Source organism: Anser anser (genome assembly GCF_964211835.1).
Source record: "Anser anser genome assembly, chromosome: 4".
In the NCBI taxonomy this organism is placed as follows: Eukaryota; Metazoa; Chordata; class Aves; order Anseriformes; family Anatidae; genus Anser; species Anser anser.
In genome coordinates this window covers 48416125-48441745 of record NC_139724.1, presented here as the reverse complement: position 1 = coordinate 48441745, position 25621 = coordinate 48416125, and the positions used below count along the sequence as shown (strand labels likewise).

At 47.5% G+C, this 25621-nt stretch overlaps 2 protein-coding genes across 8 annotated transcripts; both read left to right on the top strand.

The window, feature by feature from the left end:
* Window positions 1-897: 897 nt before the first annotated feature.
* On the top strand, window positions 898-9111 carry LOC310899568 (uncharacterized protein). 7 transcript variants are annotated; one of them, XM_083836067.1, is made up of 5 exons: window positions 898-936; window positions 1126-1200; window positions 5274-5346; window positions 5429-7485; window positions 7973-8106. In XM_083836067.1, the coding sequence occupies exons 1-4, from the start codon at window positions 905-907 to the stop codon at window positions 5558-5560; spliced, it is 312 nt and encodes a 103-aa protein (XP_083692193.1). In that variant the 5' UTR covers window positions 898-904; the 3' UTR covers window positions 5561-7485; window positions 7973-8106. The 7 variants fall into 7 exon arrangements, 1 of the variants encoding a protein (XP_083692193.1); XR_014584385.1 differs by lacking the exon at window positions 898-936 and having other exon boundaries at window positions 943-4279; window positions 7973-9064; XR_014584382.1 differs by lacking the exon at window positions 898-936 and adding an exon at window positions 8972-9111 and having other exon boundaries at window positions 943-7485; window positions 7973-8094.
* Window positions 9112-9768: 657 nt separating this feature from the next.
* Window positions 9769-17268, top strand: AREG (amphiregulin). The gene is made up of 6 exons (XM_083836066.1): window positions 9769-9929; window positions 10050-10211; window positions 12657-12840; window positions 13293-13451; window positions 15135-15237; window positions 16041-17268. Exons 1-5 carry the CDS (start codon window positions 9887-9889, stop codon window positions 15220-15222), a joined length of 636 nt encoding a protein of 211 aa, XP_083692192.1. The 5' UTR covers window positions 9769-9886; the 3' UTR covers window positions 15223-15237; window positions 16041-17268.
* Window positions 17269-25621: the final 8353 nt, after the last annotated feature.

Sequence of the window (25621 nt, the reverse complement as noted above, 5' to 3'; positions counted from 1 at the left end):
TTTCAGACACTGGAGCTCAGGGGCAGTGGAGAGGCTGCCTTGGTGCCCCTCTCGCTGCACCAAAGGTCTGGCTCATGGGATTGCTGACAAGGGACAGCCACTTCAGCAATGCCATAATGCACATGGATGGTGAGATGGGCACATGCTGCCTATCAGCGGACTGACCAGCAAAGCCCCATCAGTCCAAAAATCCTCACAAACCCAGCTGGGACTTTGGAAACAAGAGCCACATCCACAGCGGGGCTAAAGGCACAGGCGTGACAGCTCTGCTGTGCGGGTGCACGCTGGGAATATACTGACTCTCCAGCTAGCAGTGGGAATGGGATAGAGTTTGGGTGAAAATCGCTTTTGCAGAGGCATTCCTAAATCGGAGTGCGAGGCCACTTGTTGCTGTAGGTCCACAGGGCCCCAAGCGGCCTGGCTTCTCTTCCTTTCAGTTTCCTCCAAAACTTTTAAAGTGTTTACCTACCATGTCACTTTAAGTGCCACACGTAACACCTGCAAAATGAAGTATTTGGCATTCATGTGGGTCAGGATGCTTGAAACATTACTCTTGAATTGAAACTGTATGGCCTTTTCTGAGTTTTCAAACAAAGTTTTGTGCATATGGGTCCCTTCCAACTCAGGATATTCTATGATTCTATGATTCTGTGATTCATTTGTTCCAGCTCAGCTCTTTCTTTTAAGTGCCTTTAATTTTATTTGCCACTAATCTACTAATGTAGGGAAAAATGGCTTTCTGGCTGCAGTGACCTGTTTCACGCATGTTAAAATAGTATTTATTTAAATCTTAAAATAATTTAAATTTAGTCAAACACATTACATTTTCTCTCTCTCTTTCTCTAGAAATGTGTTAATTCCATGCAACTTGAGCAAGCTTGGGAATAACCTTCTGGAGTTAAGAATGGAAGACGTCGTTCAGTATCAGCGAAGCAGGTAAATCTCAAATGAAAGTTTCAGAAGACATTGGGCAGAGCAGGGGACAAATCCTGTTACACTAAATGGGTAAATCCATCCTGCCCTTCTGTAATTCGGATCAACATAACCCAGGTGGGAGGGAACGGAGACAAAGATCTCTTTCTCTGCCAAAAAGCTGATTTTGACACTAATCCCTTTCACCACCGGCATCTCCTCTCAGCTCCTGCTCTCCCATACCAGCTCCTGCATTCATCTGAAACCGGTTCATTTCCCACAGTGTAGGTGAGTTACCTCTTACCATGGCAAAGGAACAGAGCTGAGCTCTACATTTCAGGGAAAGCCTTTGGTGAAGACCAAAGCTCAGTGCTCAGCGGTGCATTTGGTACCTCCAGGTCCCTCCTTCCCCACTGGATGCAGACGTGTTCCCACTGAAACCTCTTGGGTGTAGCCCACAGGGACAGGAGGAGTGATGCATATGCTTGTGCGTTGGTCACGTTGAATTTGAGAGTGGAATGAGACTTTTTGCGAGCAAAGCACAGCCCGTGTGAGTACAAGACACGAACCCCACTCACCGTGGAGACTCAGTTTTGCTTCAGAGCAGTGTGTGTCCCCATGCAGTCAGACCAGGAGAACCCAAACATGCCAAGAGGACAGTTTTGTAGCATGCCAATGTAAACAGGTTTCTGTCCAAGGACTTCAAGAATATTTTTTTTTTCCTACATAAAGGCAAAGTTACTTGCAGAAGGAAATGAGACTGTGCTTAGGAAGCCTTCTTCACAGCATGAGTATGTAATCTTTATGCAAACAAGACCTTACTCATGTGGTGTGTCTCAGCAGTCCTCTCCTGGGAAAGCTTTGGCTCCACATTCCAGCCTGCTGGGGACAGACACAACATGCGAGGAGGAAGGTGCATGAGGTGCACAGGTTTCGCTGACAGATGGACATGTGAGGCTGGAAGCAGCATCACAAGGCATTCACTCACTGGTCCCACTTCATCATGGTGAAATGACCACCCAAATTGCTAGGGCTGACTTAGTCCGGTGGCGCATTTGTAGTTTGTCACATTTCATGTTTATTTGCTAGTACAATTAATTAAAGGCAGCCGACGTCAGGAGGGCACGGGACTTGTAGCCAAATGCAGGTACTACTAGCTAACAATGGGATTTCCAAGGAAGCATAACAAACATGCCCATGAAATACAGTGTTCTCCTCAGCTTCTTTGCTTACTCATGGCCTGTGAAAAAAACAAAATCCAGAGTGATCTACGCAATCATTGTTGTGCGTAGGAAGGCTTGCCTGGGCTTTGTTCTGGGGAAAAATCTAGCTTTGGCAAAGGTGAGAGGAAAGGAATTTCTAATTGCTTTAGGCTTCTCTTTGTGATTCATTGTTTCTTCACATACCAGATGACTTCAGGTAGGTAAAGAAAATTCACCTCCTGATGCACCAGTGGCAAAAACTCAGCTGTGGCAAGACAGTGCCAGATGTCCTCCTCTTCCTGGGAGTAGGATGATTCAGAGAGAAATCCATTCAGATCAAGGGAAATATGATGAGTTTCGCTTACACCAACGACCCTGCGCTCTGCTCCCGCTGCAGGAAGCAAAAGCAAAGCAAACCTGCACACGAGTTGGGCTTGCAGTAAAGGGTCCCTCCAACAGCCAGGCAAAGGGCTTTCCATGTGTTTATTTCTAAAATCTTCGTTTGTTTCTCACACCGGAAGATAGGACTTGAGTTTGACTCCTCCTGAGAGCTTTCCTAAGGGGACCGAGTCACACGCCAACAAACCGATGTATGCAGCAGAGATGAGAAATGGGCAAGCAGCAAAGAAATGACAGCCCCTTTGTCATGGCATGGGCCTGATGCGTCTTTGTAAAGATGCTGGGACAAAACGCGTTCACTTCGGATGGGAGAGACCCCTTCTTGGCTGAAGGGATTTGACCAGGTTGCTGCAGCTCCCAATTCTAGCAGCTCACAGCTAGGTGAAGTCTTTTCTCCACGCTCTGTTCACCTGTGTGCCACCATTTTCCTCACCAGCCATCCAAAATTACAAACCAAATTGAAAAAAACATTGTGTGAGGAAGATTATAAATTAAAAAGCTACAACTTTCCCTGCACTTCCAGGAGAAAATTCCCAAGCAATTCTCACGGGTACTTTATTTCTCTGCTGCTCTGAACACTGTTGGAAATAACATGCAATATGAAAGAAAAACATGACGCTATTTCTGTCACGTGTTCCCAGTCCTCATATGAGACGATAATCCCTCAAAACGTGCAGTACCATGTAATTTACTCACATGTTTTCAAATTAGGTAATACGCATCTCCACAGTGACTTCATACCCAAGCCACTAAGGTGAGGAAAGGGATATATTATTCACCCCACTTAACAAACTCAGTTATTCAAGCTACACTTTGCAACTTTCATTGGCATCAACACACTTCAGGTCAGACAGACTTCCGTGGAGAAGATCCTCCTAGGGCAGCCTGATATGTAACCCCAAATTGTTGCCACCCTGTCTGCACAGGACCACCTCAAGGAACTTTGCCTACAAAAGATTGCTCCTCCATTGTTAAAACCAGTGCTCTGGTTTGTCTTTAACTATTTGCTCTGACCATACTACACGGTGTCCTTAAACAGAAAGCTGCAGTGGGCATGGGATAATTAAAAACTACATAGGGGCTTTTGCCTACAGAAAGCCACTTTATCACAGTAAGCCAAAAAAGCGATCATCCAGAAGTTGTATGGAATGAAGAAAACAGAAGACTCATAACTAACATTCCAGGCATTAGAGGCAACCATGTTCTAGCTTTTAAAAACACCACGTTGTAGTATAGGACTTCGGGATGTTGTTGTTCTTGTTTGATTGTTTGTTTTGTGGAGGGTTTTTAATGTGAAGATTTCTGCTCTGGTCTTTTCAGCTCAATATCTAAGACACTAAAGAAAAAAAAAAAAGCCTATTTTTTCCCAAGTGTAGACATCATTCTTCTAACAGCCACGCTGCTCACGTAAATATGCACATTCTCCGAGCTGAGTGCGTTCTGTGGTCATGCTGGGAGATCACCATGCCTTAATGAACAGCAGTCAAGCAGCTTTTGCTACCTTGGTGCAAAAGTTTAAACATTTTTTCTCTTCTTTTTAAAATGAATACGTCGGGGGCACTTGCAAAACGATACACGACCTACATGCAACTTTGGAATGCATTAAGATGGCTGTCCCCCTCTATAGGGACTGTGCAGGGTTGGAACCCTAGAAACTGTGTGGAGAAGAGAGATAATCTGGTGATTCTGCCCACCTAAGAGCAACATGGTATTCTGAATATATACAACTGTGTGCAGAGTGCAGGTGAAACGGTGTGATATGCAAGGTAAGGGGCCAGAGTTACATCACTCAGGTACCTCAGTGTACAGATTACAACAGCAGAGGTCCGGCCTCAGTTTTTGTAGGGATTCCTATACAACATCTTCCCCACTTGGTCCCATGGAGCCAGGGAAGCAGGGTCAGGAGGGTGGTGTTGTGTTGTAGTACCGTGGAGAGCCTGCCTCCAGGAGGACGTGGGCAGGACCACGAGCCCAGAGTCCTGGGGAATGTTTCTGTGATCGCCCGAGGAAATGGAAGAAAGGGCAGCAGGTTTCAGTGCTCGCCAGCATGGAGGACCTGGTATTACAGAAGGAGATTGTTAGCTGAGGGCCAGCTCCCTGTTCTAGTGTAAATCCAGCATTGCTTCACCCCGCTCACCGCTTCAGGCCCTTACAATTACTGCTGGGGTCAGAATCTGCCCCTGAGCATTTGCAAATTGCACAAAAATGAGTGGGTGAGCGCTGGAGGTTGTATTTGGTCAAACGAGAGCTGCTGGGTGCATGCTGTGTGGAAAATTAACCAGTCAGAGCCTGGGGCAGGGCTCTAACAGCGGGCAGCTTCCCAAAAATCCTCCTAGAGTGTGGCAGGACTTTCATCCCAGCCTGACTTGTAACGTGTTCCCTGCCACCACTGCAAATCTGAGCCCGGCCTGTCCTGCTCATCCGTGCCTAGTGCAGGCAAGTAGGCAACATCAGGAGCTGGGACATGGCCCAGGACATTCTGCAAATTTCAGGCTGGCCATTCCTGAAAGACGTGGAAAGCACGTGTAAAATCCCACCGCTGTGATTTGGTAGCATTAAGCCCCTTAGTGCCATTGCGTGCTTCATCAGGTGAGGCAGGGATGCACACAGCTGTTAGAGTTTCCCTTAGCTGAGAAAGAACCCCTTGGATTTTCAGGGGGACTGCTTTTCGTTCACATTGATGTAAATGAGAGAAAAACGCAGAGCTCATAGTTCTTGTGAGTGCCTGTAGATTCTGCCCTTTTTGTTTTTATTCTTTAGGCATGCTGCAGAAGATTTTGCAGTCAAACGTGGAGCAGCTGAAAACACGTGCCACCAGGCAGATTTCCCTGGGGTGAGCAGCTGATGCAGTACACATGCATAAATTATTCCCTTTCTGGACGGGTTTCACTCATGAAGTCCCTGCTTCAACCTAGGTCTCTGGGAAAGGAATTGAGCACTGCCAGACTGTCACCACCTCAGGAGAAACGTTGCTGTTGACTTTCATGGCGGGGCTGCATGTTCTTTCAAATGCCTGCGTATCTCAGAGGCTAGAACCTTTGTACTGATTTCCAGAAATGCCGTATTGTTTCCCCTTCCTTCCCACCAAGAACCCAGGCTAGGCATCCACATCCTCTTAATTACAGCAATCTTGACTTGCATCAGCAGGAACTGGAGTGACATATGCCTCACTTCAAAGCTCTCTCCCTGCCTATGAGGTAGCTGCTGATAGCAGAAGATACTGGCATCTGCAGATCACAAGTCAAGTGAAAGTCTAGTGAGCTGCCCAGAAGACACTGCTCCGGTTTGAGTCATCACCCTTTTCCACCTGTTCTCAACTGGATGGATGAGAAAGGATAACTCATGTTCAAACACCCAGGTCAGCTGCGCCCGCCCATACAAAATAAACATTTGATGTCAGTGAAGAAAATTAATGGGCAGCAATTTCTGCCACTTCCTTTCCCTTCACGCATTTCTCTGGAGTTTTATCAAAAGTAAAGAGAGTGAATAATGAGATCGCGGTTGGCACGCGGACACTTCTGGAGGACACGATGCCCAAGCGTGCTCTGCCAGGGCCAGGCAGGACTGGTGTCACTTGGCCTCTACAAGTCCCTGCCCGTGCCCCTGATTGTCACCACACGGCCGGGGAAGGGACAGGCTGTTTGCTGGCCACCCCATGTGGGGTGAGAGCAGGGTGGCTTTCACTCTGATACGCGGGGCCAGAGGAGAAGGAAATATAACCCACATACTCTGCCAGTCTGGGGGCTCCCAGCGTAATCCAGAGCTGAAAATATATAACTTCATGTCCTGGGCACATCTTTCCGTTTTGATCACCTCACGCTGATGGATCATGGTCAGTGAGGGGGACAGCAGGTCCCGGGAGCTGCCAAGTGAAGCTGAGGAGAGCTGAACTTGTACAGAAATGAGAGCACATTAATTTTGCCAGCAAAAATTTGTTGGGATTCACCACAGATCATGAAATGCCTGCGTGACAGGGTCTGACCTGCTGTCTCGGGATATCATGTCCTTGCCAGGGTGATCTGACAGCCCCAGGGAGCAGATAGCCAGATGATGCACCGCTCCAGAGCAGGAAACACAGCCACCACGTTCACCCCTGGCATGGTTTCTGGAGAAAAGAAGCCTGGGAGAAGGCAGGCAGACCGCCGGAGAGAAATCTCCTCTCCGATGTGGCTGCAGTGCTGTGCTCCACGGCCATGGCAGAAGGCCAAGGGAAAAAGAAGTGTGCACCAATGCCACCCGCTCTGGGGTGGATGCTCCCCGAGCTCGGGCTGCTCTGGAGTTTTTCAGGGATGGCAAAAAGACAGTCGAGGCGCAGGACGGACCAGCCCAGCTCCCCAGGGGTTTGTCTCTGCGGGTTGGAACAGGGTGGCACTCCGGCAGTGCATCTCCTCCAGCAGTGTCACCAGCCTGTGGAACAGGAGGTCTGGCTCAGGACAGACAGACAGGAAAGACTCCAGCTGTGCACATGCAGTGTCTCCCTGCTAATAATCGCACCCTGCGAGGCTCACCAGCCTTTGGGGAAGCTCCCTGTGCCCAGGGACAGGCAGGATGGACAGTGGCTTGCAGCCACAGCAGGGTGTCCTGCTGGAAAACCCCGGGTGCCGCCGGGAGCGGTGGCTCAGTAGGTGGCACTCTGCATCCACGGGGAACCAGCACCTTCCCAAAAGCGAGCCCTGCCCCTCGCTGGCCCAGCACCCTGCCCCGCCAGCCCCACTGCAGTGGGGCAGCCCACAGGGGTGAGTCCTGCAGCCTCCTCAATGCTTCATCTCCTTCCATCACTGCTGGGGATGTCCTCCGGCAGCTCAGCCTGGGGACAAAGTCCAAGCGTCCTTCCAGCCTGGGAGTAACGCCATGGTCAAGCTTAGCACCTCCTGCCTGACAGCATGCAGCTGACGGGGGGCATGGAGTTGGGAAGAGCAGATCCAGGCCCTCCCTGCTCAGGAAGTGTCTGATTTCCCTTCACCTGTGGCAGGTAAGCTGGTCAGAGTCTGGCCCTAAAGATCAGCAAGGGGGAGGTTTCCAAAATCTTTGTCCTGCTTGTGGCTCCCTCTGCAGTCGATGGAAGTTCTGTGGGAGACGTATCAGCCAGAGCACTGGGGGCTTCCCTCCCTGCACGTCTCCCCAAAACACCTGACCTCTGGAGGTGTCCTCTCAGAGGAGAAGTCCGCAGAGCTTTGCTGGAAAGCATTTTGGGAAAAGCTCTGGTGATATCTCCCCCGACCCTCCTCCCATCCAACTGGCAGCCAGCACCCTCGGTGTGTTCCCTGGATGCTGAGAAGTGTCTCGCCTTGCTGCCCCAAACGTACCAGCCGCATTGGCAGTACAGGATGCAAAAAGAAAAGCGCTCTCGTGCCTTTGCTGTGGCCACCAGCACTTCTAAAGCATTTCACAGGGAGAAGCTGTAAGAGGAGATTCCTGAGCTGTGCTAGTTTATGCCCGGCCACCCGTTTTTCTTGCAGGAAGCAGGAGAGGCAGGAGGAAGTCAGCGAAATGCCTAACAAATTTGTAGCGTGCCGAGCCAAATTCCTTGCTGCTGCCAGCTGGTGAAGCGGAGCCATTGGTTGGAGATTTCAGGAGCGAGGTCAGTGAGTCAGGAGCTGGATGTGCCATGTTTGGTCTCTAAACAGTGCAGGTAACACAGTCAATTGCTCTCAGGTCATTCAACCTTTCCCCCGGTTAGCTTCTATTTTCACTTGCTTAGCAATTTGCCAAGCACAGCATGAGGTTGAAGTTTTCAGTGCTTCTTGGACTGAGCTTGAAAGAATTACCTCAAAGCGTTCCCAGTAAGTTTCTCTCTAACAAAGGCAGGGAGAAATTTACTTCATTTTAATGGCAGCAAAAAAGAAAACTCCGCAGGGAAGCTGTAGTCCCCCACCTGCGGATCCAGCTTTGAGCACGTCAGGCGAGGGACAGGAAAGGTTTCAACTTAGGCAGCTCTATTTGGCCATTCTCAGAAAACAAACCCCACTTGTAGGCAGAACAGACCCCATCCCCAAAAGCCAGCATCTCTGCCTTTGGAGAAGCTGTGCTCACACTTGGCCTGTGCCCTGGACCTTACAGGGGTTATGGATGGGTAGCTCGGGTCTGAGGTGGAGGGGAGGGAACTGTGTTGAGCCCCAGGCTGCCCCCAAACGCAGACTGAGCGACTGATTCGGCAGCTTCTTTTTCGGAGCTGTCAGGCATCACTTCCCAAGATTAACCCACTCCAGGGCACTCAGCGCGGAGCTGGCGTGAGCCTGAGAGCCGAACACAGCCCTGGGAGCTGCATGTCCTCCTTTGGCCTGCAGAGAAGAGGGGAGAAGGTTTAATAACCGAGCAACTTGGATCCCAGCCAGGTTAAACAAAGGCTCTGTCACCTCCCTGAGCTGCAAATGGGATTCCAGAGCATCCCAATTAGAAGAGCAGAGCTTTGTCTGGCTCTCACAGCCATCCCACCCTCTTCTGCTTCCTCCTTACAGCTGAGTACTGGGGGTGCTCTTGCGACACCCCGTGATGAGGAACCTGATGCAGAGAGCTCCCATCACGCAGCTGCTCGGGACCATACGTACCCCTCCAATGCTCCACGCTGAGCCTTCGTGGGGCCATGCTGCGGTGCTGACTGGCACCAAGAGGTACCCATCTGCTGTCCTCGCACCCCTGTAGGGCTTTTCTGCATTCCCACCCTACACCAGCACGCTACAACCTGTACCCCTGGGGTTTGTCCCCTAAAAGCAAGTCTTTGTGGGACTCAGGAGAGTAAGGCGCCCTTCGCCAAGGGTGAGCGCCCACCCTGGCTGGCTGCCCCCCTCCTTGCCTCTACTTCATCAGTCATTACTCACGTCCTGCTCCCCGAGCAAACACCCACGGCCCCACACGCAGGGCGATCACCGCCTTTATTGCCCCAAAAACACTCCTGCCCTGTATGCCAACCCGCTTCCTCCGAGGAGCGGGGGGCAGAGCAAAGAGCGGAGGCGTGCCCCGCCATAAACCCGGCTGGCTGTGTGTGTACGGGGCTCGCCATGGCAACCCCGCTCCGCCTCACGGCGCCGGGGGGGACGCGGAGCCTGGGCAGCCGCCGACCCCCGGGGGCTCCCCTCAGGGCGACCGTTGGGCGGGGGGGGGAGGGGGGAAGCGCGACCGTTAGGGGGGAGCGACCGTTAACGGCGGGCGCGAGCCCCCCGCGCGCGGCCGGCAAGGTGCGCGTGCGCCGCCCCCCCCCCACTCCCTCCCTCCCCTCACCTGCAGCCCCGCCCGGTGACGTCAGCAGCGGCCGCCTATAAAACGAGCGGCGCCGACGGGCGGCTCCTCATGGAGCGCTGCGCGTCGCCGCCTGTCGCGACACCCCTCCGTTGCTGTCGTCTCCTGTGACACTACTGCCGCTACCGGGATTACCAATGCGCGCCGTGGCGTTGCTCGCCGCGCTGGCCGTGCTCGCAGGTGCGGCGGAGGGTGGTGAGGGTGCCTCGCGAGCGGCGGTTGGGGCCGTTATGGGGCTGTTGGGGGTGGGGTGGGGTGAAGAGGTGCGTGCTCCCCTCACGGCGCCGTCTCTCCTCACAGCCCGCCTCGCCGCCGCCTCGTCGCCCAACGGCACCCAGCCCGGCCCGCGGGAGGCTGAGGCCCGCCAGGGGGAGGCTGTGTCCGGCCCCGACTACGAGGAGGAGGAGGACGATGAGGAGGCGCTGCCTGTCCACCAGTACATCGTGGATGACTTGATCCGAGGTGAGGCGGCGGTCCCTGGGGGTATGCCTCGCCTTCTTGGTGTTTCCCCTTCTTGTCTTGTCGTGTATGGAGTGCTCCTCTTGGGAGCAGTTGAGTTAGAAATAGGATGTCAGGTTTGGGAGCTTAGTGGGAGTGAAGTTAGGGGGTGTGAGAGCTGCAGGTTAGCCCAGCACCTGCTGTGCTGCCTTCCTCATCTTTCTCACGGGAAAGCTGTGATGGAGTGACTACCTTGCTGCTGTGGAAGCATCAGCAGGGCTGCTGGGTGCCGTCCCTCTCAAGAGAGGGGTTGAGATGAGGCTGGTTGTCCTGCTTGAAGGCTTTTCTGGGTGTCTTATGCTTATTTGACTTGGAGTTGACTAAAGCTTTGCAGGAGAAACCAATGCAAACCCCATAAGTGGCTGTGGAAATGCTTGTTAGGTGTCCTTTAGCCAACACTTAAACAGTCCTGGAAGCAATGAGGACATTTGAGCAGCCCACCTGACCAGGAACAGCAGGGACAGGAGGACCTTCTTGGTTCTCATTTAAGTACAATTGTGAGACAAGTTGTGAAGGCTGGGGCTAAAGGAATTCCTATGAGTGGTTAGCAATTCAGTACAGGATAGTAATTGGTGCTGTTGCCTTCTAGGATGGAATCCAACTGCTGTTTTTCCTGAGGGAACACCCTGAGGCTTGAATGAGACTAAGGGGAGCATGTTCCAGATATTACTTACGGGAATGTGTGGACCCTTGTTCAAGCTTTCTGTGACTGCAAGACCTTCAGGGGGAACAGGAATGTCAGAGTTACTGAGCAGTTTAGCCAGTAAAACTACTGGCTCGGTGACTTCTGTGTTGTCTAACTGCACAGAAACCAGATTTGTTACCAAAGGTGGTTGGTTTGTAGACAAGCTCTGCTACTTGGCATGAGGTTTATCTGTGGAGGGAGCCTTCAAGCTGTTATGATTCAACTGTGGATGGTTTTCTTGGCTATGCAGCTTGCAGATGGGGACATAGATCAAACCAACAGCCTCTTCCTTGAAGGAAGAATGGAAACAGCCTCAATTACGAAAGTGTGAACCTAAATATCAAGTCCAACTGGACAGGACGGAGGCCTCAGCTGTCAGTTTTAAGTTCATGCTGCTAGGGATAGGAAACCTTGCTGCAGGAACAGTGTTCCTAGTTTACATATTAATATAGCTTATACAATTTGAATCAGACTTCTGGTTGCTGAAGGCGTTTTTGCTTTTAAGTAACTTCAAGCCAGGCTTGTTGCTCTGGAACTTAAAATGATTGCTGTCTAGACAACAGTGAACTACACCTTGTTTCTTTGTGTACTTTGTGGACCATCTCTTGTCACCAGAAATACAGGGTTATGGAGTTGTTGCATCCTGTTGTGGTAATTGCCTGCATGCGTAGTGCTCTGAGTGAAATAATCCCAAAATTTTTTTCTTTGCGGCACAATAGGGAAATAAATAGCCTGAAAGATGACTGCAAATGTCTTGACTGTTGAGACCTCACGTGGTTAACCGTTACTCCTGAATAGCATGGCATCACTTGGGGAAGACTTGTTTTATGGCTAGTAGAAAAGGGATGGTTTGTGCAGAGAACCAGTGCTTCACCACCTTGCTCTATGATAATGCTATCGAGTTTTGTTGCCATGTGTCTGTGGAGTTTATTCACCTTAGTCAGTGACTGCCCTATGCTTGTTCTCCCTGGCAAAAGGAAGATGCCCTCACATCCAAAGGCTACTAAGACACCAGCTTCTTAAACCACGCTCTTTGGGAGGTTTATTTTAATTGAGATAATGAGGGGCAACAGTAAGTGGCAGAACAAATAACCTGACTCTTGTGGACTCTCCTGCTTTCACTCCTCTGGTGCACTGTCATCTTGAAGTAGGAGAACTGGAAATGAACTATCTCTTCTGCTGAGGACAGCACTGCAGGTTATTTGGGAGAAACAAGTATGCTAACTGGGATAGCAGGCTGTCTTGGCTTGACAAGTGCCCAGGACTATCTAGCAACTTACAAAGCCTTTCATCACTGATGCAAATAGAGTTTAGAGCAATGGAGGCTGTTAGCCTTGTATCCGCATTGCTATAAAATATGTGGATGGCTTGGCTCAGTGTGAACTTAGGTTCAGTCAAGGACTTCTGAAGAACACGTGTGGTTTCATTCAAGTGTCTTAGCCATGCGGAACATGGCTAAGTCCTTTAACTCTGCTCTTCATCCACTCCATCTTTTGCTGCAATCTGTCTGCATTGCTCAGGACTCAAGGGTATCAGAGTTAAGCTTAATGAGCTTCTGAGCTTGCTGCATTTGTGCTGGATGTCAAGTACCCAGATCTTTGCTCACTTGCATTCTATGCTCCATAATCACAGGCTCTCATGAAGTGATTCCCAAATCTTATTTCATTTTCACAGGATCTGTCTGTTTAGCATTACTAGACTGAGTGCTCTTGTCCTTTTTTCAGTTGAACCTGTGGTTAAGCCCAAGACAACAAAGAGAGGGGGTGAGAAGAATGCTGGCAAATTGAGAAAGAAGAAGAACAAAGGGAAGAACAAAAAGAAAGGGACTCCCTGTGAAATGGAATACAAAAACTTTTGCATCCATGGTGAATGCGTATACCTAGAACATCTCCAGATGGTGACCTGCAAGTAAGTTACATGCACCTTGTGAGCTAGCTGTGATTTGCATGTGCTGGTGGCATATGAGGGCTTAGAGGAAAAATTGGTGTCAAGTTGGCCTAGATCCATCTCAGTCAGTATTTTGACTGAGAATCTTTCTGCCATGTAAATTAAGTGATGATGGAATCTGAGATGCATAACAAGCCACTGAACTCATCAGTTGGTCATAAACTTGAACCAAAAGAATGAAAAGGCGTGTCTTCTTGGAACATCACGCCCAAACTAATCTCGACTTGTTGAAATGCTGACAAATCTTGTGCTAGAGCAGTGACTGCATTTCATGAACATGCTCTGAAGAGAGCATCTTGAGATTCATGTGAAACTCTGAAGATGTTGAAGTCAGGCTTGAATGTGTGTGTAGGCGTCCTTGGCTCCAGACAGCACGGGAGCTGATAAGAACTTGTGTTGATGTTTACTTGCAGGTGTCATCAGGATTTTTTTGGTGAGCGCTGTGGTGAACAGTTCATGAAGACTCAAAGGAAGAATGATGTGGCAGACTACTCCAAGACCGTGTTGGTAGTGGTAGCTGTCCTGCTCTCAAGCATCAGCTTTGTTACTGTACTTATCGTTGTGATAGTGCAGTAAGTATTATGTTCTTGGGTGTCTGGCTGGCTTAAGGGTGAGCAGGGCTTGTCTGGTTGTATCAAAAGTATGTGTGGCTTGTCTGAACTGTGTGCAAGACCTCCAAAAGGGCAGAGTTCTTATCCTGGCTTGAAGATGTCTTGAGGGTAGGAGCAAGGTCCGAAAAGTTCTTATCAGGTGTTCACTTACCCTCTTTTATTATTGGCTATGTGCAGCCTGTGAATACTAAGTTTTAAATCAAGAGCCTTCCTGCTACAACCAGAGTATTGGTGCTGCAGAGCATCAGCAGGAGGTGGAGGAGGAGCATTAATGCTGATGCACCAGTGCATTTCCTAATCCTTGTGCAGAATAATTCTGCCAGCAATAATGTGACTAATATGTGGCTGTTATCCAACAGCTGGGTACACAGCTAGAGGTAAGGAAACAGTCCTCTAGCTGTCCTTTTCTTAATGGAGGTTGCTGGGCTTAAATACTTGTGCTTTGGGGGAATCAAATGAGGGAGCAAGTGCTGTCTGTCCAAAAGGTTGTATGGCGTGCTGTTAAGGTTGAGGAAACAACCATTCCTTGGTTAATGGCTGCAGACAGTCCAGAGCAGTAGGTAACCAGAATCTCAGGTCCTGTTCTATATATGGTAAAAACTTATGTGGGAATGTTCTTCATGCCTTGCATGAATGCTTCTTCTGTACCTGTGTTTCTCTTGACAAGGTACGTGCAGCAGCTTCTACCCATCTATGCCTCGGATTCTTGTTCTCTAGGCTTTCTGCTGCTGCTATTAGGTAGTTGGCAGTGGGAACCTGGATCTGGTGTTAACAGAGCACAGGAGCAGTTCTCTAGGTCAGACACTGCAGCAGGGCTTTGGGTAGTGTGGGTGAAACTCAGAAATCTGGTCTAATTTTAGATTTAGAAGTACATTGAATTAGGTACGTGCTGTACCCTTTTGTGCAATTCAGGAAACAAGGTGTGCATTTGTTGTGTTGTTGTTGCTTCATATTTGCTTCATATTTAGATGTGAACTTGAGGAATGCTGGGAAGAACAGTTGCTCTCTGAACACTGCCTCATTCCTCTCTGCTATGAGAGAGAACCAGTTCTGTAGTGCTGTAAGAAAATGAGCAGAGTTAGCTGCTGAGGCAAACCATGCAATAAGACTGCATCTGTCCCGTAAACACTCACAAGCTTGAGCCATGAGGTTTGTTTATCTGTAACTGTGTCCAGAGGTGGTTTGTTGGGAACACTAGGAAAGACTTCAGGAAAAAATCAGTTAGCAGCTTGCTTTTGATGGGTATTTTGACAAATCACTTAAATCCCTGTTCCCTTCAAGTTCTGCTCCAGGAAGGAGCAAAGCAGTCCTCACTCTGCAGCTGGCTCCAAAAGGCCTCCAGGCTTTTTGCAGTAAGGCCTCTTCCTCTTGATACCTAGTGAAGCTTGAACCAGGAAACCCTGGCTCTGTGTGGCAAAAATGCCTGTACTTAACCTGGGGGATCTGTCATGTTATCAAGCTGTCAGATATAGCTTAGAGATGGATAGTTAAACACTTAAATGGTTGTGCTCAAAAATTCGTGGTGCTCTGGGGTTGCTTGAGGATTTGAAGGACCTAACTGTGAATGGTGCAGAGAATGGGGGGCTTGTAACAGAAGGCTTTGTCAGGGTTCAAAATGACCTCTAACATTGTGTTATTCCACAGGGTCAGGAAAAAGTGTCCGCAGTATGAAGAGAAAGAAGAAAGGAAAAAACTTCGGCAAGAAAACAGAAATGGACATGTTGGTGTGTAAATGAGGAAAAAGCAGGTATGAAAGCTGATGTGAAACTTGTTTCAGGTTTTCTAGGTTGGGATTAACAACACAGGAGTTGCATGCGTGTTCAGTGAAGCTAGCCTTACCTTTTAACACATCAAGTGCCTTGAAGCAGGTAGGTTACGTGTGAGTGACCCAGGTTACTGGTTTCCTGAAACAACTCATGTTGCAGTTCTGTGAATTCTTCAACAGCACTGTTAGCTTTCTGGTAGGCCTGTATCATAGGAGATGGTGCAGCAGCCAGATGGATCATTATCCCTCCTAAGAAGTACTGAGACTTTTCACATCTCTTCAAGGCGTTAGCAAGTTTGAAGTGCTTAGGGGATACAGAAAGACCAAGATGCCATCTCGGTGACCACCATAGATAGCTCCTCAGTCAAGTTCCATACTCAAAGCAACAGTGCTAAAGCTCCTTGGATAGGTGGATTGCTTTTGGGAGAAATGTGGTGGCTTTCAATGAACAAGTTAGTCTCTGAGTAGAACTGTATTAAACAGCAGTTTCAAGGACTTATATTGAACAGGAGTTATACTACAAGCTGAAGGAGAAACTAAAGGATAGTCCAGAAAGACTTTGTTATACAGTATTTATGCTTTACCTCATGTGAACTACAGAGCTTGTCCAAGCTTTGTCCTGTGACAGTTGCTGAGTTTTGCTCAATGTTTGCTTGAAGCTGAAGGATGTGTAGCAGAGTGCACATAGCTAACCTGCCTGTCTTGGATGTCTTGGATGACCTGTGTCTAGTGCAGAGCGCTCATGTTTTGGGTGATGGTTAATGTGCCTGGTCTGCCCCTTACAGAACAATTCTGCTGTGGCCACTGCCAAGCTACAGGGTACCTCTGGCTACCTGCCACATCCACCTGGACACTGGGGGCTGGAGTTGTTGCCACTAAGCCCTGACTCATCAAGACAGAGGCTGCTGCAAGGAGATGCCCGACATGCCACTTGCTGCTGAACCACTTGCTGGGGAGGACAGTTGCCACCCCACTTTGTACAACAACATGGAGGGAGCTGCCACTGCAGGGGCAGAGGACTTGCTATCACAACCTGCTGGAGACTGCTGCTACGGAGCTTTCTCTACCAGTGCTGGACCTCCAGTCTCTGCTGTTTTGTGGATGGCCTTTTTTCTGCTAGCAAGTCTCCTTTGGCAGCTCCAACTGAGGAGAAGTTGTGGCTTTCAGGAAAGTGAGGTGAGGGGGAGGATGTTCCCTTCCCTCTCCCCAAAGTTAGGGAAGAGCTTATCTAACTAGGCCTCAGTGGATGAAACTAATTCTGCTCTTGCTGTGCTCCCTGTTGATAACGGCTTCAAATGATTTCATCTCTAGTTCTGACTTGCAGGGTGTTGGTGACAAATCTGTTAGCCACACCTGGGTTCTGTTACTGTGTGTGTGGAAGGTAATCCCTCTGAGTTCAGTAGAACTTATTGTGTGAGTGGAGCTATCCATCTGTGTGTGTGCTAGCCAGAGTTAAAACTAGCCTCCTCAGGATGCTGAGAAAAGTAAGATCTGAAGCTTTGTCCCTGAAGGAAAACAGTGCTTGAAAAAGCAATAAGCCTGGGCACTCCTGTTGTGGTGTCTATTGGCTACAAACACGTCTGTTATCCAGATGTTGGATGCTGCTTTGAGCAGCGTTGAAGTCAAGTGATGCAAATCAGATTCAGCCATTTGACAACTCAGCCAAGAACCTGTTCCTTTGAAGAAAGAAATTGATGCACTGATACTCGGCAAGTGGTGGTCTCCTGTGCTCTACCTCCTGGTGTGAAGAACTCTACTTACCTCAAACTTCTCTGACCCAAGTACCCTCAGTTTCTTGAATGCCCATGCAATCTTGAGCACGGAGTATTATCTGAGTTCAGTTTCTTCTTGAAAGACTGTGTGCACTTTCTAAACAGATCAGAATTCTTCTGGTAGCAGAGCAATGCCATTAATTGTCAAGTTGTCTGTAAATTTGTACATCTATTGTATTTAATATTTAATGTTTCCATAACAAACTTATTTATTTTATAATTAAACTTTTTTATAATCTTATGGTAAGAGTTTTTCTTGCTCTCGGGAGTACATGTCAACACCTCAAATTAGAGCTTGGTTTCTCCTCTAAGCGTGAGTTTTAACACTTAAATGCACAAAACAGGACTGGGAAGATCTAACCTACGGCAGGTGCAAAGTAGAGCTCAGTGTTCTTCTCAGAGTGCAAGTTGTTCGTAAACAATGTGCAAATGCAAGTGCTTGCTTCAGTAGGAAGTCCTTTAAATTCAACTACAAAGGAACCTTTTAAGTACTGGACTAGGGAGGGCATTAGTGAGCTACCTCATTGGAAGCAAAATTTGAAGCTCAGGTTTCAGCAGATGAGTAGCCATTTGCAGCAAAGGGAGAGCTGGGATTGTGGAACAGGGACAGTCTTTCATCTCACTGTGGTCAGAGGATTTCAGTGGTGGCTTGTAACTCCATCTTAAGTAAATGAGGAAAAGCAGAATAGCCTCAGGCCTGTGACTCTAAACAGCAAGGAAACCTTGGCCTGTAAAGTCTACCTTTAATTCCTCTTCTTCCACAAGTAGTTATTAGTCCAACTGTATGCTGATGTTCCCTCTAAGCATTTCCAGGAGTGAGCTGGGGTCTGAGGTCCAAGTTGTCTAGAACAGGGGATTCAAAGGGACAAGTGCTACTTAAAATCCATGCTTTGAGTAAAGCGGTGAGAACCTTCTTTGTAAGGCCTCTCTCTCAAAAGGGTCTCCAAGAAGTGTTACCTGTTGTGTCCTAGGTTGTGGCAGCTTGCAAAACTTTCAGGAAAAAAAAACCTCAAACTTTCTGCTGGGACCTAAGTTGCACGCTTGCTGTTGGAGAAGGGCACAGTCCTGTCTCAAAGAGCTGAGCCTTGGCCTTCTGGCTTAGCCAAACTGTTCTCAGACATTCTCTGTGAGAGCCTGTATGGCATGTAGCTGAGGTACAGGTAAACTTATTGCAACATCTCTTGGGAATATGGCAATACTTCATTCCAGGGAACTTGCTTCATTACCAAAGTAAATAGCATCTCTCCAAGTGGCTTTTCCACAGACATTTGGTATTAGAGCTCTGGCAAGAAAGGCTGTTTCTGTAAGTCATGCCAAGGTTTTTGCTTTGGAGTAAACAAGCTCAATCTCAGTAGTGGCTGAGCCATAGCCTAGTGAGACTAGGAATGGATTGCAATTCATTTGAAAGCCATGAGACTTCTTTACCCAAATCATTTCCATCTTCAGTCATCTTTCTAAAGTAAATACCGTTTTTTTTCTTGGTAGGCTAAACCAGTGCTATCACAGAAGACTGAGGTGTTTTCCCTCTTCCTGTTACAGCTTTGAAGCCTAACAAAAGTGAAGCTGCTACAGTGCAACTTGTAAATTCCATCTGTTGTATGTTTTTCATACTCTGAGTGACTGGAGTTACAAAATGCAGGTGCCCAGCTGAGCTGTTTCTGGGAGGTTGGGATCTTGAAAGTTTAAGCCTCAGCCTGCAGTTGTCCTGGCTTGGACATGTCAATAATCAAGAAGGAAAATAATTGACTGCTCCAGGTGGCTGTGTGTGTGCTAACAGCTGTCCTGTGTTAGGCAGGCAACTTTCTGTGTTCCTTGTGGTGGCCTTTCTGAGCACTGTAGAATGTTTGCTGAGGATATTCCTTCTTGATAAATTTAGCACACGAAACTAAGGTAGATTTGCCCTGTCCAGGAATAATACTTAATTGTATATTTAGAACTAACATACAGCTTTCCAGTTAAAAAAAAAATAAAAATTTGCATTTGATCAACTGGAACTGCAGGCAAATATTTGTGACTTTTTCTTCTTAGCAAGCAATAATGTTTTTTTTTTCTTTTTTTTTTTTTTCTGGAGCTATGGCACTGACTAATTACAGCTTGTTACCAGCTTCCTAATGTGAATTTGGTACACAAGCACCATTAAGACCTAGTGTGCCCAGTGGGTTGTTTGATTGAAAAAAAAAACACTGTTGGATGGAATGATACGTCTGGAAGTCTCTTGACATCCATGGATGTGACGTTTGTGTGACAAGCAAATCTGATCTGCTGCAGGGCAAGGTCAAAGAGAATCTTGATTGCTGTTCCTGCACAGCCAGGTCTGCTTTTCAGGATATATACATCATCTGCTCCCCTCATCTTGGAGTTTCCTTCATTCCAGTAAGCATGCCACGCATGGTCCCACATGTTATTAGGAAGTTTTGTCTCCAGATTTTTCTTGGCCTTCCAGCGGTAGCGTCACTTTGACAGGAGAGCTTCTGTGTCCTTGTTACCTGTAGCTGCCTCTGCTGAGACCTGGAAGAGCAGCCTGACCTCTCTTGCACAATTTTCTGCACACATGGCTGATTTTACAAAGCATTTTTGGTATCCAGCTCAGTATCCAGGAATTCTGGTAAAGTGTGGGTCATGTCTACTTGCACAATTCCTTCGCCTTTCCTAAATGTTTTGTTCTCTGCAATCTGTGTGATTTTTAAGAAGACATAGTAGTTCCTTATGCTGTTCTTCTGTTGTGGCTTTGTGACTCTTTTGCATGTTTTGCAGTTGTCTATAACCAGAACAGCTTCCTTTCTCCTGGTGAACCTCGAACCCCTCCTCCTACCTTCCTCTCAGTAGCCCTCGTCTCCTTCAAGAGGGAGACTTGACCTCTTCAGTAGCAGATGTTCCTTTAAATCTTGGCCTGCCGGGTATCATAGAAAGACTGGTTCTTCTCCGTGGCATTGGAAAGATGCAAGTTTAAGATGTTTTCTTCTTCCTGATATACAGGAACATTTGTGAAGGTGTTTGCGTTGGCAGCTGCTGCAAGTAGACATAGTGCAGCAATTTGCTTAAATCCATCTTTGAGTTGTTCAGTGCCATTACCGGTAGTCGGTATAAAGTTTAGTATTCTTAAAATATCTGTGTGTTTTTTATATCAATATACTTAGCTATCCTGCTAGCATGACAAGTACTTCAGTAAACTACTTGAACAAACATATCTGAAAGCAAGGTTGTTAATGGGGACAAATGCCTGCTTGGTTTTGAAGAGGTTTTCTCAATGCACTAACGGTATGCCTCATTTCAATGAACTGTCCTGCAGTCACTTGGCTCTTGAGGAGTTTTCTTTGATAGGAAGCGATGGCTTCATGTTCTTGGTGACAGCTGAATGCACTAAGTGAGCATGCTCATGGAGCAAGGGCAAAGTGTTTGTGTCGGTGGTGGAGGCTATTCACAGGAGATAAATCAGTGGACAGAAAGGTCAGACAGCCTTTAATAAGCAAACTTTGATTCCTTCTCATTTTGTGAACAAAGCTATACATACCTATCGTTCCTCTGCTGGTTACACCTTCCTCGAGCGAGTAATCCTCATTTACTGCAGGTCTGGCTTTGCCTATGACTTGTGAGATTGCTCGGTTGAGACAGCTACGCCTGTGAATGTCAGAGGGAAACAGCTATTGTTAGCTTACTGTGGGTCTCGGCCTAAAGCCAAGGAAGGAAGATTTGTCTTTTTTCAACCAAAGGACATCTGTGAGGTAGGATCTTAAGTCTAAGGGAAAAAAAAGGTTTTCAAAATTTTCTTGGTATGGAGAGTGGCAGGGTGTTTGGTTTTTTGTTTGCTTTTTATTTGGTTGGTGTTTTTTTTTTTTTTTGAAAAAGAAAATTCATTTCAACGCTTTTTGTGTCTGAAAGACAGGTCTTTGCATATAATTCAGAAAAAGTCAGTCTTCAGTGTTTTTTGACTGAAATATTGCAGCCTCTCTGTTCAGTTTGGGACACAACTAAGTAATCTGAGAGCCAGATCTTATCCATTATTTCCCATACATCCCAACATAGATGTCAAACCTTCATTCCAACACCATGCATGCTAAGTCAGGTAACACCATCAGTGCTTCTAACTGCCGATGGATTCTTGCCTATCAACAGTTTGGTCCAGTCCTGAAAAAATAGCTTCCTTCTTTGAGTGTGGTTTTCCTTATACAGCTGGCGATGAGTTTGTATCTGGGTACCAGACTGCAGTCACTTACTGATCAAATTAGTTCATGGGTGAAACCTACTAGTTTTCCAGAAGATCACCAAGTACGTGTCTTGGTACTTTTTGCTTAGGAAAGGAAATATGTCAGTACTGCAGGTAACTAGTTAAAACCTGCAGAAACAGCAAAGACTTTTTAGGTGTCCAAAGCAATTAGGTATTTTGAAATGTTGCTATTGCATTGTCCACTTAGACAGCTCCAACTGGCGTAGGGTCTGAGCACCTCAAAAACAATCCAGATCGCAGGAGGTGTTGTCAGATCTGTCTTCCACTGCTTAATTCACTGCTGGGATGATAAGGTGAATTAGTGGAGGTCAAACAAGACCTGAACCTGGTAGCTATCCCTCATTTTGGCCACAAGATTTCCCTTCTAAATGCATCCTTAGCCCTCACATTTCTAACCAGTGTGATTTATGTTCAGAAATGATTAAAGGCGCACGTAGAAAATGCAAAGAAAGAGTTGCAAATGAAACTTTCAAATGTAATTTCCATAGGCACAGAGTTAGTGTGGCTCCCGTTGGTATCTGTCTGCATTGCTTTCATACAGTACCTGCCTCCTGTGGATCTGGCTCCTCTTCCAGTTAAAAGGCGCTTTCCTGTCTTATGCCTGCAGATGATTACTGTCAGGGATGAAAGGCAGACACCTCTTGGGTGGAGCGGAACAGAGCAAAACCAAACCAGGGCTTAGGGCAACAAATGTCCTGTCAGGTCTTAGTCCCTCTCATTCAGGATGAAAGCTTTTCAAGAACATGAGCAGTAGCTACGTGTTTTAATCCTGTTGAGATGTTCTAAGCAAGCGCTAGCGTATTGTTTGAACAAGATGGCAGTAGTTGGGATTTCAGCTGAAGGGAGGTAAGGTGAAAGAATAGAGTACCAGACTAAGGCTAAATGGGCCAGAATAGGTACAAGGTTTTCCATTTTGATTCCCCAACAGTGAAAAATGTTAACTGTCCCTTCAATTTTAAACACCGATCTAAGGTAATTCCCATAACCTTTGTTATCACCCTTAAAGCAACTCTTATTGTGCTAAATTCAACCTGTATCTCTTGTACCTCTGCAAATATTAAGGAAGGGCATAGTGGTAATGGCCTTTGTGCTATGAAAGCACATGCAATTCTGCCAGCGTTTCAGTGCCCTTTTGTAGGCTCAGCACTAAGCACCTCTTACTGGTCTGCAGTGTGGGAAGGGCTTGCCAGGATACTGGCACAGCAATCCACGCCGTGACACTGATAAAACCAGAAACAATATCCAGGCCTTTGGGAAGCTTGTATTAGCAACAGCAATAGGAAGAAAGGGATCCTTCTACCGTGGATACTTGCTTATTTTTCTTCATCACATTTACAGTGTTTAAGAGACTCTACATGGAAAAGAAATGTTACCATCAGCTTCATAACCATGCCCTTAAAAGATAAAGTTAAGATTTGAAAGAAGACCTGAGGTCCGTAGACAAAACTGCTCCTCAGCTTCAAACCTCTAATTAGGTGCATAGAAACTGCTGCTGTTTGTACAAGCTTGGTGATGGCACTTGCAAATAGGTAGCCAGGGGAATTTTGTATTTGGAGTATTTTTGAGGGTGATTGTGCTTGCTGTGGAACATACGCAATACCTGTTTTTATGCCCAGTCTTTGTTTTTCCTTTATTTTAAAAAACAACAACAACAAAACCAAAAAACTACAAACCACCACCAGGATCATTAGCATCTCGGTTCTTCTCCTCTGTTCTGTGTCCATCCCAGCAGTGCAGACTGGAATTGAACTGGTTTTTCTGTGGGCTGGCACAATTTACATAAGAAATCACTTACTGCAATGCTAATGAGCAAGCAGCACAAGACTCAACAGTGTGTGTCTGTTAGCAAAAATATCACAAGAAAAGTTGGGAAGGAATGGTGAACAGTGACGGTGGGGAGCTCATCAGCTGTCAGCTGTCAGCTCTGTCTAATCGCGGTCCCAATAGCATCGGCATGAACTTTGTCATCGATTTAATGAGAGGTCAAGGAAGACAACAGTGTTCAGAAGATCCCATCCTTTCACTGTGGCCTAACAAATTCTGCTTTAAGACATATTTAAAACATTTCATAGTTCTCTTTGCTGAGATTGCCTTGCTTCTGCTAATAGCTGCTTTCATTCAGAATGTGCGCAGGTAACTGAGGCGTTCCTGGTGTGTCTGGACTAGAGTTTAAACACACTGTTCACGTTTGCATCTTCTTCTCTGTTAAAACCCCATTTCTGGTTTCGCCTGGTTCTAAAGTATGCATAAGCACTGTTCACAGTTCACCTATTGCATCTTCAGGATGCATGAAGTCCACGTTTGGGTGCAGAGAGCGTCACATAAAGCTTCTGTACACTAAATCCCGAGTGGGAGTAAGTTGAGTGTTGCCACTGACAGAACTCTGAGCTTTACTGTCTCATACTGATGTTGCACAACAGTCTCTAAATGATTCTCACTCGTACATCCCAAGGGATTGCGCTACGGTTCAACACAGTGATTCAACATCCCTGGTCTCGCTGGTGCTGGGGAGATGCTCCACACACGGAATGGTAAACTTGCAGCAAACCAAGGCAGCTCATGTTTTCTTGGGAGGAGCCGATCAAGAGCAAGCATTATCTCCATCAGGTGTTCCCAGCTTTAATGAAGGGTGAAAGCCTTTTGGCCCCTTGCTCAAATTTCATCACAACCATCCCCAGTCTCAGCTCTCGGTGTGTGAGCCACTCTGGAAGGAGCTCTTTGGAAAGCAGCCAGCTGGTCTGCCAGCAGATTGGATCCAGTTGCATCAGCATGGGAGCAGGAATGCTCCGGGGCTGGCAGGACCAGTTCTGACTGGTTTTCCCAAAGCTCCTCCCACAGGAGCTTCTGCAAGGATATCCACTTCCCTCACCAAAAGCATCTCACTGGGTGATCCGGGGATCCTGAAAATGGAACAGCTGTTACCTGGCAAAACAAGTGAAGGGATTAACCCTCCCCTGGGCTCCAAGCCTGGTGACAGAGAGAAATAGTAGCTGAAACAGCACTAAAAATGCTACTGAGACATGCTGTCTTTCACCGTCACAGCTACAGAACTATCACAGCCAAACATCTACCAAAACAAAGACAAGCCAGGCCCTTGTTTAGTGGAAGATGAAATCAATTGGTCTGTGCTGATTAACTGCTGATGACACAGATAACTTTATGGAAGGCACTGTAGCCTTTCAGAAAGGATGTCTCAGACTGGCTGCTGCGTGCAAGGTTATCAACACGAATGACTTCGCTGTGAACCTTTCCATCACAGATGGTGCATCAAGGAGGTTGTAGATTTGGGTCTTTTTGTTGGCAGTGTTTCAATGGGAAGCCTTGGAGAATCTTGAAACTTTTAGTATTTTGTATGCTTGTGCATCAAATCTAAATATCTGCAGGTGCCTGGTGCTGCGGAGGACTAGACTAAGCAGTCCCTTCGGGCCTAGTCCCTGGAGGTGCCTAATGGGGTATTGCACCAAGGACCGGCTCCTGGAGTTGAGGCATGGCCTGAGAACCTAAAGTTTCACATATCTGTTCTGAGCGAGGACATTTACAGTCCCTGGAGACAGAAGGGATGAACTTCAGTGTATGAAGTGAATGTTGCCCTAAAGACTGAGAAACTCGTGAAAATAACAAGGCTTATTTTATTTCTTCTGATTTTTAGGGCCAGCGTGATGATTTGGAGACCCGACTGCCAACCGAAACGTGACTTAAGCTGAGAGCCCGATACCATGTGTGAGAAGCCATCTTCAACCTCAGTGGGTAAGTCTCCATCTCCCAACCAGGCAGCATGGGAGTGTGATACGGGCAGGCATGTTCCAGCCCAGCTGATCTCGGGTACTCTGCTGGGAAGTAGGACAGGCAGCAGACAAACCCTCGGGCCTGTTTATGAAATATTCCCCTGCCGTAGCTACCAAAGCGAAGAGCAGGGAGGCCCGCAGTTACTTGGGGAGGAGGAAGCAGAGGTGAGGGGAGGGTGTTTGCTACCAATGCCGCGACCTATGCAAAAAGAAGCCTGACGATTGCTCCTTCCCCCTCCACCTCACTAATTACTATTGGAAAAGCTGTCTCCGATGCAAAGCATCTGGGATGACTTTGTCGTGTGGGGAACTTTGATTAAACAGATGGTATCACCCATGAGCGCTGGTAAGCAGACGGTGACCTTGTACATATCTTGGGGTGAAACAGGATATGCCATGCAGGAGAACGCTTTGCATTGGCTCACTGTGCCCACACGCCTTCCGCCCTGACCTGGTGTGGCATGTCTGCCTGGCCTCCCAGAGGACACACACGGCCCACAGATACGCTGCTCTGGCTTGCGTGGCTCCAGTGTGTTCGGGGCCACTGAGCACAAATGACAGGGTAGTGGGCACAAGAGAGCCAC